Source organism: Phoxinus phoxinus (genome assembly GCF_949152265.1).
Source record: "Phoxinus phoxinus genome assembly, chromosome: 2".
Taxonomy (NCBI): Eukaryota; Metazoa; Chordata; class Actinopteri; order Cypriniformes; family Leuciscidae; genus Phoxinus; species Phoxinus phoxinus.
In genome coordinates, this window is record NC_136877.1 from 17,691,983 (window position 1) to 17,706,831 (window position 14,849).

The 14,849-nt window shown below is 39.3% G+C and overlaps 1 protein-coding gene across 11 annotated transcripts in view; it reads right to left on the reverse strand.

Moving 5' to 3' along the window:
* LOC306994530 (nuclear factor 1 B-type-like) overlaps positions 1-14,849 on the reverse strand; it is a 114,800-nt gene that overhangs the window by 38,541 nt on the left and 61,410 nt on the right. For all 11 annotated transcript variants that reach the window (XM_079605087.1, XM_079605092.1, XM_079605084.1 and 8 more), the window contains exons 3-4: positions 1,982-2,035; positions 711-779 (exon numbers count right to left, since the gene is read on the reverse strand). In XM_079605087.1, the coding sequence (XP_079461213.1) occupies positions 711-779; positions 1,982-2,035 (123 nt within the window). The remainder of the gene's footprint in view (positions 1-710; positions 780-1,981; positions 2,036-14,849) is intronic.

A 14,849-nucleotide genomic window follows, 5' to 3' on the forward strand; every position in this document is an offset into this window, starting at 1 on the left:
AGAATGGAATGGAAATGCCACTTTTTAGATTGACCGTATTTTCATTTTTAGCTCAAAATGCCTTTTGAATGGGAGTGCTAGGGGCACTTCTATGATAACATCAAAATCACTGTCTTCAAAACACTAAGACGACTTAACAACGTAACACGAGGAGAGTAAAGATGGAAAGTTCCTAAAGCTTGTTTCCATATAAATTCTAAGTGTCTAAGTTATCAATGCTTTTTATTGGAATTACAAGTTCATGACATTTCCTCATATGGAGTCAGTTCATTACGTTGCATTCGGAGATCGACTACTTTTGACTGACAAAATTCCAGCCACCGGAAACAACTGATAAAGTGAGTCGTACAAAACCTTTCTTTTTAGTAAACAAACAATGTTGTCATGCTCGGGTTCATGTGTAGAGCCCCTGGTGATACTTCAAGCACAGTTTCATGTTGTGTCGAGCCTCCTTAGTGTTTTAAAAATAGGCATTTTGAGCTAAAACGAAAATACGGTCAATCTTAAAAGTGCCGTTTCCATTCGAATGATGCTTTTACACAAATGTTTGACTCTGGAAGATTAACAAAAAAGAGTCTAGGTTCAATTTTGGCGACAGTTACCCTTTAAAATTGTATAAAACCATGCGTCTTCGCCCTCACTAACATTCAGAAACCAGTAAAACCAGTGTGTGTGTGTGTGTGTGTGCGCATGTTTAGAGAGAGACTTACTTCTGGATACTCTCACCAGCTCCGAAACACTAAAGACCCCTGATTTAATAAAGCTCTCTTCCAAGTAAACTGTGGGAGACAAAAGCATTTTCTTCAGACACATGTCCTTACTTAACACATACACATGAGGACATTTCAAATACAGTGTGTTTGGTGAGCAGGCATCAGAAAACATTTTAGTTTCCACATAGATTAAACAAATAATCTTTCGTCCTCGTCACCATTCAATTTTTACTTTCAAGCGTTGTGACGAAACTAACTGTGACTTGTATTATGTACAGACTAGAGATAGATTAGGTTCAGAGAAAGCCAACTAGTAAGTAACACTGCATTTCAGACTTGTGCCAAAAAAAGACCAGCCCCACAGGGTCAGCCTCCTAGAGCATGCCAGGACATTCCAATCTTTCCCACAATGCACCACAAAGCCCAACAGGATGGCTTGTTTTATATAAATGGCCATTTCTGTTTTTTTTTTCTTGTAAAAATCACAGACATGACATGGTCTGCTTTCATATTCTGATCAAATAAGCCTGTTTTGGAATAATTTCTCAAAAAAAGCAAAAGATTTAAACTGGTAGACAAGGTAGGATTTTTGTTGTGGCACTGTGCAATATAAATGAAAGTTTAGCTTTAATCCAGCTGCTAATTAATTCAATTAAATATATTTGTAGTAGAGTTTATTTGAGACCTGGTTTGGTTTGAGTGACCAACTGATCAGTAGTTGTAAGTTGTTTCAGTGGAAAATGACAAGATAAATGTCTATGTTACAAGTAGCTTATATCCAGTTACAAATATATGCACACAAAAACACATACATCTCACAAACTCAGGGGTTCCACACCTTTTGATCATTTCATTTCCATAATGTTTTGTTCTAGTCATGTGAATGATTACTGGATTAGATTTTCATTTGTTATTTGTACATTTTTGAAATAAAATAAAATAAAATGTTTTTATAATTGTATAACTACTCTACATTTCTAGCTGATAAAATATTAAAGAAGTGAGCACAACTCAAAATATTTATAATTACAATTAAAAAAATTCCCAGATATTTTTAGATTGTCCATGACTTTGGGAACCCTGTACAACAATATAATGAAAATGTAATAAACTATAACATTGGTGGCATACAGGATGTATCTGTCTTTATGGGGTGTCATTATTATGGGTACACCTGCACCTGGTAAACCAATAGTTTACTTAAAACCCTTGCCTGCAGATGTAGATTTATGTGTATTTGTGCATTAAAGTATTTTACGTTGACATACCCGGAGGGTTCTTGCCAGGCTCATTGTTGCTTGGACTTCCTGACTGTTGCGAGTCTGAAAACACAAATAAAGTTGGTGGATTAAAACACAAACCCCATAAATAACAAAAGGGCTACAGATGACAGTACTGCACTTCACTGAAATTTATCATCCACTTGGCAGTGTTTTCCCATGTTTGTTTAGCTGTTATGGTTTTGTTGACATTAGGAAATGAGGGAAATTCAAAAAAATCAAAACAACACAAATACACAATATGTAAAACAACAAACAATAGGATCCAAAAGACCACATATTTTACATTTTAAACTGGAAACAAATTGAAATCTTTAGGATTTTACAACATGGAACATCTCTGGTATAAACTGAAAAATAATTATTTCCGTTTCTGCAAATTTGTGACTGATCATGTGTGAAATCTTTTTTAAAATGGCCTGATGCTCTTTGGATCATCACTAAGCATGCTGAAGAACGTGATCATCAGGTTTTACACATCATGTAGCTCGATTAAAGCAAATAGGCAACAAAACCAACACAAAGAAAGAACTTGGTACGGTAAACAGCCTGAAAAGGAAACTACGGTTTCTGGGTCCTGACAGGACAGGCCAGACGTGTGCAGTTACATGCTTGTTTCTTTCAGTGAGGGGGAACGGGAGAAGAAAGGGGGAAGGAAAAAAGAAAGATGTAGGAACAGGTAAAGGCAAAGCTGAAACGTGCCTAAAAAAAATGGAGATACAATACACACCCCACCTTGAAGAGCATGAGCAAAGTAGAGGAGTAGGGGAGGAAAAGATGGAAAAATGAGAAGAATCCTGCCTGCCATTGATGTGTGCTTTAAATGTTATAACATGTATACATGATTAATGATGTTACCTTGCAAAACCTTTAGGAAGACCCTTCCTTGATCCTATAGTGCTAATGATAGTGGCATGCATTATCCCAGTCTTTTCAGGAGCTCGTTTAATAATCTGCTTACTTCAAGATCACAACAAGCTACATATTTGGGATTCACTGATATAAAAATTCTGGACGATAGCAATAAACCAATAAAAATTCTATGTTATGGCCGATGTTAAAATACTATGACATTATTTAATTAATAAAACACAATCAATAGCTTTAAAGTGAATTTAGGTATCACAACAATCTATTGTATAGTATGAAAATGCTTATTTTTTTTACATAGATTACATTTAATAATGTTATTACATTATATTAAATTAATATAATATTTACTTATTAGCGTTTTTAAATATTACATTTAGATTGCTTTTGCTGTCATCTAACATTTATTTGAATGTAAAAAAATAGGATAAATGAGGATGTGCAAATAAATATCTACCAGATGATATTTTCAATATGGATTGATATAATAATAATAAAGCAAGCATATAGGTCGATATAACCAATAGAATACTAAAACATCCCACTTGCTTAAACAATAAGGCATTGCTGTTTTGCCTAAAGGAACACTAAAACTCCTTTTAGTTAACCGACCAACTCAACACTGATATCGGACAATGCAATTATGGTGCCTAAATATTGGCTTTTAGTAAATAAAAAAATGGGGGGGAAAAGAGAAAATGAGCTGGAACATTACTCTTGTTCCATCCTAAGCTCCATTTCAGAAGAGAAAGTTAAAGGGGGAGAGTAAGAGATAGAGAGATGGGAATAAATCCCACCCCCTCAAAAATGACCAATAAACAGAGCTGCAAAAATGGAATGTTCTTGGCTTCAGCTCAACAATGACAAAGAAAGGGAGGGAACACCATATATTAAGAAGAAAAAAGTCTGGAGAAAATTGAGATAGAGCGAGAGGAGGATCAAAATCCCCACTCATGGTTTGTCCTGTGCATTTGTTCGAAATTTTAAGAGTTATTTATGCATTAAGCTTCGACTATTTTTTTTCCCACATAATAAATAACATCTTAAGTAGTGTTTGAATCATGAAAGCGTATTGGACCATTGGCCAACAGCTGAGTCTTTGATTGGACAGAAGCAGGTTGGCATTGTGACAGTGCCCGTTCCTATGCCAACTACCCTCCCCCAACAATTTACAAGCAAGTTATACACCATCCATCAGTCTGCTTAAAGACATCTCCTACTATGCCGATGCTCCAAGAGAGAAAACAGAAACGGAGAGAGGTAAAGGAATAGTTTGCATCTCTAAGTACAATCTTGCATGGATGTTGAGTGATTAAACACAGGGCACATCAATAGAGCAGATGGCACACACTTTTAAACAGCTCTGATCCAGACACACAGCTACGGCACACAATGGAATAAAGAAACCATGGCTAATTTCAGCAGGATATTCAATATTTGTGTAATAACTATAAAATAAAAGTTTAAGTTTTTCCATAATAAGTAATACCACATTTTCAAGCGCCAGCTCTTTTGTAAAGTTTAATATGGCATATATTATACACTCACTGGCCACTTTATTAGGTACACCGGTTCAACTGCTCGTTAATGCAAACATCTAATCATCCAATCATGGCAGCAACTCAATTAATTTAGGCATGTAGAAAAGATGATAGGTCAAGACAATCTGCTGAAGTTTAAACTGAGCCTCAGAATGGGGAAGAAAGGTGATTTAAGTGACTTTGAACGTGACATGGTTGTTGGTGCAAGACAAAAATGCCCTCTTGATGCCAGAGGAGAATGTCCAGACTGGTATAAGCTGATAGAAAGACAATTTTAACTAAAATAACCACTCGTTACAACCGAAGTATGCAGAAGAGCATATCTAAACACACAACATGTCGAAACCTTGAAGTAGATGTGCTACAGAAGCAGAAGACCACTCCAGGGGGGGGAACAGGAAAGTGAGGCTACAATTAACACGGGTTCTACAAAACTGGATAATAGAAGATTGTAAAAACATTGACTGGTCTGATGAGTTCGAGATCTGCTGCGACATTCAGATGGTATCAGAATTCAACAACATAAAAGCATGGATCCAACCTGCCTTGCATCAACGGTTCAGGCTGCTGCTGGTGGTGGTGTAATGGTGTGGATCATATTTTATTGGCACACTTTGGGCACCTTAGTACTAATTGAGCATCAGCTTACCACAGATTACTTGAATATTGTTGCTGACCATGTCTATTCTCTTTATGACCACAGTGTACCCACCATCTGATGGCTATTCCAGCAGAATAACGTGCCATGTCACAAGCTCAAATTATCTCAAACTGGTTTCTTGAAGATGACAATGAGTTCACTATACTCAAATGGCCTCCACAGACACCAGATCTCAATCCAGTAGAGCACCTTTGTGATGTGGTGGAAAGGAAGACTTGCATAAACCGTTGGGACAAACGGTTCTAAAAACCGTAAGGAACGGCTCCAGTTATGTTTCTACTTGAACCTGGCACGGCATGATTACAAACCATTCTCGGCCTGGAATTCTCAGCATGGTTAGCTAACCATGCTGGTAGAATGCGTGTAGTGATGTCGCCACTCAGGATTGATCACATGTCTGTTTTTTGTCTAGCAGTTTCTCTGTAGCTGACTGATCGTGTTATTTGAGTGACGTAAACACAAATGAATAATACAATTAAAATAATTATCTGTTCATCTTCCATAACATGGTAGTTATCTTATATCATCAGTAAACTGTTGCATTACCAAGGCAACGACTGACACATTTGTATTACATTCCAAAGAGCTCCATTATCAGCCCCACAGTGGAAAATTAAACCATATACTGGTCTGGGCCGGATCGGCAAAGCAAAGAGAATGGTTTTGCCCGACAGTAGAAAAGTGTTCTGAAGGCAAAAGAGGGACCAACCCGGAACTAGCAAGATGCTAATAATGTGTGTGTGTGTGTGTGTGTGTGTGTGTGTGTGTGGGGCGTTTGAATAAGCAACCGATGGTTCGCTCTGAAAATAAATATCTACAAGCCACGCATTTAAACAGTTTGGCCAGGGCAGTGCTGTGTATGTGTGCGCAGGCTTGTGTATAAGAGAGAGACAGCTCCCAGAAACACTCTGAGCTTCTCCAAACACAACAACCCTTGGCACCCAACAGCCCTGCCACTTGTTTAAACAAACAAACTGTCTGAGGAGAGAACATGGAAGAGAGAGGGCAGACTGAGGAGGGGAAAATGAATCTTTCCATTCTTTGTGCAGTAACCCATGAGGAAAAAAGTATGGTAAACTACTTTTTTTCTGGAGAAAATGTGGACTGTTGCCCATACTAAACTCTTCGCCATAATGATAGGGTGCTCTTGAGTAGATGCTAGGGCATTGCAATGCAGTGTCTAAGGTCTACAGAGTGGTCTGTTGCTAAGGTATTCCTAATGATTCCTAGCGCATTTCTAACTGGCCCCCTAAGAGTCCAATCCCAAGTCCAATGATATTCTGCACTCTAAAACTCTGGGATTTTTAAACCGATTTTATCATTCGCGAGGTGAGAATTGAAAGTCTGATGGGTAAGTAAAGCAGTAGCAGAGTTCTCCTTAAAGGCTGTGACACACAGAGCCAACATCAACAAACTGTGGCAACAAAAGCCATCTGTGTTGTCGCTTTGTGTCGTCTGTGTTTGGGCCAAAAAAATCATTTTTGAATACACTAAAAAGACTACAGACAGAGGCCAACTAACACGTATGTTCTGCACCTGCGTTAAAATAAATAACTCTCCATAACAGTAGGTGGCAGTAGTCTATATAGGTTATTCAAAAAGGGAAACCAGGACTACGGATTTTGGATATAAAACATGTTGTTCAGTTGGTCTTCACTTTCTTTATTCTGGCACCGATTCAACATGCTCAATTGGCCGAAAAGTTGCCGACGGTGAACTGACTAGTGCCAATGCTGCGGGACACGCTGCAAAAACTGGGCCGACAGACCCTCAATAATAGCATTGGCTGGTGGCCGACTGTCAGCTTGGTGTGTCACGACCATAACAGTCCACACAATCTGAGCAATCTCATGTAACTTTAGAGGGACAGTTCACCCCAATTTTTTTTTTATTCTGTCAATATTCACTTACCCTCATGTCATTCCAAACATGCATCGTTCTATCAGTTGTAGAATATAAGATGACATAAAAAAAAATGGCTCTCTTTTTTTTCTATACAATAGAAGTCAAAGGGCACCAAGACATTCTTCAAAAATATCTTATTTTGTGTTCTGCAGAAGAAATAAAATGTTTGGAACGACATGAGGGTGAGTAAATGATGACGTAATTTTCATTTTATGGGTGAAGTACCACTTTAAAGTTATGGGTTTGTTCCCTAACAGTATAAGCAACAGTAAAAGTGATGCTTTTCTTGGTGACTAAAAATCTAAGATGAAGACATTCGATCTAGGATCATATCCACATGAATAAAAGCAAGATGAGCTCATCGCGGATCGCTTGAGCTTCATAAATACGATGCCCTAATGTATCCATGTGCCACCTTATCTACTGGATAGCATCCATACATCTGTCACAATTATACCTTCAGCACTTCTTCCACCAGCAATGTAACATAATGATATTCTGCGGGAAGAATACCTCCAGTACCTGAATCTTGGATCTATGAACCCAAACACACACGCACACACACACTTACACTTGGCTCCATCCCCATGTAACCCAAGCAGCCTCTTGTCTTTGTTTTGAGCGTGGTTGAGAGCTATCACATACTTCAGCAACTTTAATTCACTGTATCACACCCCCAGCCGGCGCACGCAAACGCACACGCAAGCAGACCTGCCGCGTGCACACCGTCGACATTTCAGGAGGAGGCGTCTGGCAGCCATTTTAGAAAGCTGCACACATATACTGTTATGCTTGCCAAAGAAACCAGGCCCGAGCCAAGAACGCTCTCTCTCTTTCACTCTATCCTGAATCCTGAGCCAAGCAGAGGGAGGGAGAGCAAGAGAAAGAGAGAGAGCGAGAGAGATAGGCAGCAGAGAGAACCAGAGATGTAAAAATATCTTCTAATTATGGGCAGTCCTGGCCCAAATGTTTTGAACTGTACAGCTGCAATTGTGTAAATATTGTGTGTGACTGAGTGACACCCAGCGATTGAGAGTGTGTTTGTGTGTGCTAGTCACTGACCCGCTCTTATGACCTCACGCTATGGCTGACATCAGCATACATACCCAAAAAGTGGACAGAGAAGGATCTTTGTTTATACTTCTACTTATACTTCTACGCCTATCAACATTTATCATCTGTTTTTTTCTTAATGTTTACATCTTTAAATCAATCTTTCAGATGCACATCTCTCACTACTTGTTTCACTTTTCCCTCCATTCATTATGGCAAATGTTTATAAATCACAGCTCTATATCAAAGTTTGTTGTAACCCAAACATAGATATAGTGAGCAGCGTGCCAGCTCTTAGAGATAGAGAGTGAATGTCAGATGAGGCTTGTGTACGTGAGCATCTCTTCTCTGAAAGGACATCAGTATATGGGCTGATTGTCATTTCATAGTGCAGTTAATATCACCTCACTTCTGTAAATTTAACCATTTAACTAATAAATATCAACTCAATGAAAATATTGAAATTTCATAAAAATATGCAAATGATGCATGCTAAACAATGTGTTTATGCCAAAGTATTTTGTTGATCTATGCTGCATATATTAGATGCTACAATGCACAAATCTTAAAAGCAAATAAATAAATAATAAATAAACAAATAAATAAATTGCTCAAATATTAACTTTGACCCACTAATTTCCCACATTTTTCTTAAAATATTTTAACATGTAATTTATTTCTGTGATGGCATAGATGCATTTTCAGCAGTCATTGTTTCAGTCTTCAGAGTCCTCCTTAAGAAAGCAGTTGAATATGCTGATCTGGTGTGCAAGAAACATGTATTATTATTACCATAGTGAAAACGGTTGTGCTTTTTGTGGAAACTTTGGATTCTTTGATAAGTAAAAGCACTTATTTTAAAGTGAAATGTTTTGTAATACTGTAAATGTCATTACTACCACTTTAACTGAGCCCAAACTTTTGGTAGTGTATATTATACAAATTAATATTAATTGAAATATTTGTTTAAATATTCAAAATTCAGGTTACGTAAATATAATATACTCACTGCTTGAATGGTTAAACATGGTTTGATGATGTTGGTTTTCTATATTGGACAATATTTAGATCTTTAAATTGGCCAAGACTGTTTTTAGTAAGGACTCTGATTCGATTGCAACTTCAGTTTTCTTCTATTGAGTATCCTAAGGGGCTGCATGTCACAAATCAGACTACACACAGACTGAGACAAACACTGACCCTCTCTGAGACACAATATATCCACACATACACAGACAGACAGGGTGTGAAAATGGGACTAATGCCCGAGTGACAGACACTTACCACCCCTCCCCCCCCAAAAAAAGTTTCTCCCCAGCCACACATCCTCACATTAAACACCGGCCTCAGTTTCCAGCCTGATCTCAAGCACTTGATTGCAGACATGAAGAGGGGAGGCTAAAGTCAGAATCTCCAGGGATGAATGAGAGATTGAGCAAAAAGAGAGAAAGAAAGGGGGTGGGAAAGAGAGAGGGAGTTGAAAAGAGGAACCGAACAATGGTAGAGACAGGACGGGGCTATTAAAAAGGAGTGGGGTGGATCAAGACTGAAACAAAAGAGAAATTGTGTGTTTCAGACTGCCTTCTGTGGCTAAAAAAGTGCAAATAAAAGAAGTGTCTGGGAAAACAAGTCACTCAGGGCATCTTACACACACACACACACACACAGACACATGTGCAACTTCAGGCACACGTCTTCACGATATCACACTGTGTTAATAAAGACATACAAGCATATAGCGCACACAATGGCTGAGACGCACACTGCATCACGCAGCGAGCACCGATGTACACATGTTCCCATGTCAGCACAACACTGAACCCAGGGTGGCTCATCCGTCACATTAAAAATGACTGGACCACTATGTGTGTGTGTGTCTGTTTTCCACCTCAGTAACAAAGGAAGCCTATAGAGGGCACATCAAAAAACTCGCTCACAACTGCTCCGTCTGGCCTTACAAACTTTAGTCACACGTTCGTTCCAAAGGGGCCTCAGATCCTAGTCGTCATAACACACATCAATAAGTTGACAAGTGTCGACCAAACCTCTCCAAAATCTCCCCCTGACAGCGTATCGCTTCTGCTCGTATTGTTGTTTGATTGGCCAAGTGAACGGTCCATTTGCATGAGTGTGTGTGGAGTCGTGGGATGCCACCGTCGGCCTGATCCATCCATAGCTGTGGCAAATGTCCAAGCCTTTTTGTAGCCGTCAGACGTGAGGAAAAGAGGAATGAAGAGAAAGAGGGAGGGAGGGATGAAGAGACTGAGACTATAGATTCAATTATGCATGCACATTTCCCCATTCATGGAGGCTTCTACGGATCAGGACGGGGGAGGCGGAAGAGGGGAACCAATGACATTCTGCCGTATGTAGCTCCTGTCGAGAGGAACACTAATGAGGTGACACTCAGTGGCTGGAGCCAAGCCAAAACAGTCCATTAACTCCGCACAAGTAGTTAAGAGGAGGAGAGATGGGGAAGGGAATGGATTGAGAGAAATGGAGGAGAGAGAGAGAGAGAGAGAGAGAGAGAGAGAGAGAGAGAGAGAGAGAGAGAGAGAGAGAGAGAGAGAGAAAGAGAGAGAGATGAATAGCTCTTAGTAGTGCTGTAGATGTGTAGATGCTTAGTAGATGTGAATGACACGCCAGGAGGCCAAAGTATGTTGATCAGTAGCAATAGTATATGTGCAAAACTACATATTTTCAAAATCGACAAAGTTTATGTGTGCAATGGAAGGTGTCTCGAGATTCAGGCTAAGAACAAACTATTCTCTTTCAGAAAGTGTTGTCTTACTCAGCGCAAGGAGTAATCTTTTATATGCTATACAGATAACAATTCTCAATGTTTTATCTTCAGACTACAACAAAACACCTAAATCAATATGTTATGCTTATTCTTTTAGTTGCATGCTCACCAGAGTACTGCTGCTATCACAAGTTAAAGACTTGTAAAGTAGCATTGCTCACACATCTAAGCATGCATACTTGCACACTCACAGTGTGAGAAGAAATCCTGTTCAACCACTTTTTTATGCTTCCACTGTCAGGACATGTCATAATAAGTGTATCTTTCCTGTACACAATGTACATTTCCTCTCCTTTAAGCTATATTTACATAAATAAAATAATTACAGTTCATGTCAAGTTATGGAGCAGGAATGTAAGGAATGATCTCCAATTATTCTATAGCTGAACTGACTTCAGCTGAACAACAGCCAAAATGCATTTTTCTGTTATCACTGTAAACTTGCTTTGAAACAACCGGTGTCATATAAAGTGCTATATAAATAAAGGTTCAGTTTAAGATAGCAGTCTAGGTGACGTGGTGACATTTGCATGTTGTAGCACTAGAGTAGGTTAGTCAGAATCTACATCAGCATGCCTACGGGATTTCTGTGGTTTTATTGATCAAATATTCTTAAATTCCTTAAAGAACAGAATGGAGTTGAACTCCACATTGCAGATTGTATGCTGTAGTTTGTTAGCAATCGAAAAAAAAATCAAATAATATTGTTTCTTTATGATTGACAATGATACCAATTATTTATAAGCATGTATTTTTAAGTTACTTTACCAAGGTTAGCAAGTTGCATCATGTATCAAACCCAATTTTCAAAAACCGACTGCCAATGAAAAAAATAAGTGTGAATATTCGTAAAGAAAAATGGTAAAGAAAATCAGCAAAGATGGTGTCTTGCTAACACAAACCCAATTCTTATGTACTGATTGTGTTGGCATGTAGCTAAATTGATTACCTTAAAAATCAGTCACAATCGCTTAATCACTGACATTCAAGTTCCACAAACTCATCATCTTACATTGCATAAGGGGTTGCAGAAAATATCAGCATATAGTAATTCACTTTTAAAATCAATGGAAAAGCATATCATCCAAGTATTTTTAGCTAATGATTTTCAAAATACTAAGATCCAGATTGCGCTTATTCTAATCTCACATACTATTTAGGATGGACAATACGTAAATTGTGATGCAGAATGGAAAAGCCTACAGATCAGAATCCCTTATGCAACTGTATTTCCTTCAGCTGCAAGACATCACAGTGCCAACCTCAGTTGATAGCCAAGCTTCCATTTGTGGTGAGGGCCAATGGTGTGTCAGCTCAAGCATGAGGAGGCGGGGCAATGTGCCAGCACAGTAGAGTAGTAGTACCCAAGTATGGCCTCACTCCAGCTGGGCCAGAGGCGACAGACAGCCACTGTTTAGCACCCATATACACACACAGACCCCCCCCCCCCCCCCCCCCCCCACACACACACACACACACACACACACACACACACAAACACAAACACACACACACACACAACCTAATTAGGATGTTGAGGGAATTATTGGATCATATAATGCCACATCTAAGACGAGATCTTGGCCTGAAACAGACAAAGGAACAAAGCACACACTCATTTAGACAGCTCCACTGGCACACACTTCTGGAACAAGATGGGGGAGAACACTGAGTTTAATGTGTCATTACAAACATAAAAACTGACTCCCAACATAGCCAACAGATGTCTGAGCACTTTTATAGTGCTATGACACCACTAATTTCAGTGCACACAGAAAACAAACTCAGCCAGGGCTAAAATAGATGCTGCAGGTGTCTCTCAGTGCAACAGCATTCTATTACCTGTAAAATGCTCTTGACATTCTGTGCCTTGTCTCACCTTCATAAATTGTTGAATTATGAGTCCTTGCTAGTCTAGTCAGATAGTATCTTAATTAATGGGTAACATGATTCTGGTGTTCGAAGCCAAATAAGTTGACGGATAGAATTCAAAAAAGAAAATGTATCAAGAATTAGTCGGCTGTGCCTATAAAAGGTGAGTCCTTGACAATAAGTAATCCCACCAAGTTCATCATGTCATCTATTGTTTGAAGATTTTAATTTCTTTTCATTAATATGCCTCATCATGATATCCCAGTTTTCTCTGTAATAGTCTTTAGATAGTGACGCCTCAATCTATCAGAAGTGGATCAGAGAGAGAGCAGATCTCCTTGCAGCAGATGTTGATTTCCACTTCTACCTTAGGAGACAGTCCTTCTCCTGGAGCCTCTCCATTCCAAACACTCTCCTTCCTTCAATCAGGTATCAATCGCTATTACCTCTACATCATGCAGTATTGATATGTATCTGAACCCTCTATGGCAGGGGTCTCCAATCCTGTTCTTGGAGGGCAAACGTCCTGCAGAGTTTAGCTCCAATCTGCCCCAACTCACCTGCCAGGGAGTTTTTAGTAATCGTGAAGACCTCAATTAGACTTGTCTGAACAATCACTGAATCAAAGCTCTAGAGCCTCTTTTGACATAAGGTCCAAGAAGAGCCTGAGCTAAAACTCTTAAGCTTTTTTAAAGATGTTTACCTTATTCTCAAGCTGCATGTATGTATAGGGAACCAAAGAGATCACTGTGATTAGCATGTAGACACGATTTTGGCCAACTGTCTGTTTCTCCTGAAAATTGGCCCCCACAGCAATGAGTTTTTGTTTTCTGGGATAATTATGTCATTCAGTTTCTTGAGAAAGCTGTCATATTTACAACAAAAAGCTACAGTTTCCTTTTTTTTGGCAAATGTAGCAAGTGTGTGAAACAGCTTGCAGAGGCAGGATGGTGTTCCCCTGACAAAGAATTTCCTTTGAAGTGTGTCAAAAAGCCAGCGGTTGATGATTAATACAAGCGGCAGTCCTTTCACTCTGAAGAGTGCACACGACCGCTGCAAGGTCAACAAACAGGCCAATTGACATGCCTTGCCGCAGCAACTGTCCAACTGCCTCAAAGAACTCCAGCTAGCCCACCAGAATGGAGTGATGCAACCCATAATTCACGTGGCAGGATCCCTCGTCCCTGGCAGATGCTCAGGCAGGCAAATCCTCCATGTGCTTCTTTGGCTTGCCGGGGTGGCCTTGGGCTTCAACAGTAACATGTGGTTTGGCTCCAGTGCTCAGTTTATATGGCCGATTGTAAGAGGAGGAACCGCTAAATGAATTTCAGATTATGTTGTTCTAAAACCATAAACAATTTTACACAAAGCCTGGCATTAAGAAACGGGGTCCTGGCGCAAAATGAGAAATGCTTCCAATAACAAACAGCTTTGTCTTCATTCTTCCGTAACCTGTAAATCTCTCCTAAAAAAAAATAACTAATCTACTTGTAGTGAAATGTCTTAATAAACGTTAACTGAAAGTGTGTTCAGTAGATTATTTGACAGCGCCATTTGAGAAATGTCAGAAAGAAAAGATTGTGCATTATTATCATGTGCCGTCAATTTTAATACCTTAAAAATGTCGTCTTTCAGGATATTGCAATTCTAGGGAAACATATACTAGGTTAAAAGTAGGCCTTGTGACGAAGATACAAGACCATCAAGAAGTGCAAAGTGTCACTTTTTTATAAACCATATGTGGTCTAGAATAAGATTTACGGCAGGCATTCCTGCACAGTGTGGCAACAACCACCCTCCCTCGCTTTAGGGGCTAGAATGCAAAAGGTCTTTGTGTGCAGTTCCGTTTTTTGGGGGCAGGCTGCCAAAACACTAAAATTATATGAAGAACAATACCAAGCTGTCATGCAGCTGAATTCAGAGGAGACCTGTTAATTCGCCTTCACCTAGAAAGGTGGCATTTCTTAACAAACCTCCTAGTAGACACACTCTTAGGAAGGCTTAGGAGAAAGGAAGGAGGGTGCAAGCCAGCGTTGGGAGGCCTGAGATGTTAGTTCACTGTTTTTGTTCTCTTGACCTCAAAAGGCAAGTTCACATGTTAATCACATAAGAGCTCTTTTGTGCAAATGATGTAGCCTCTCCTTCATAAGA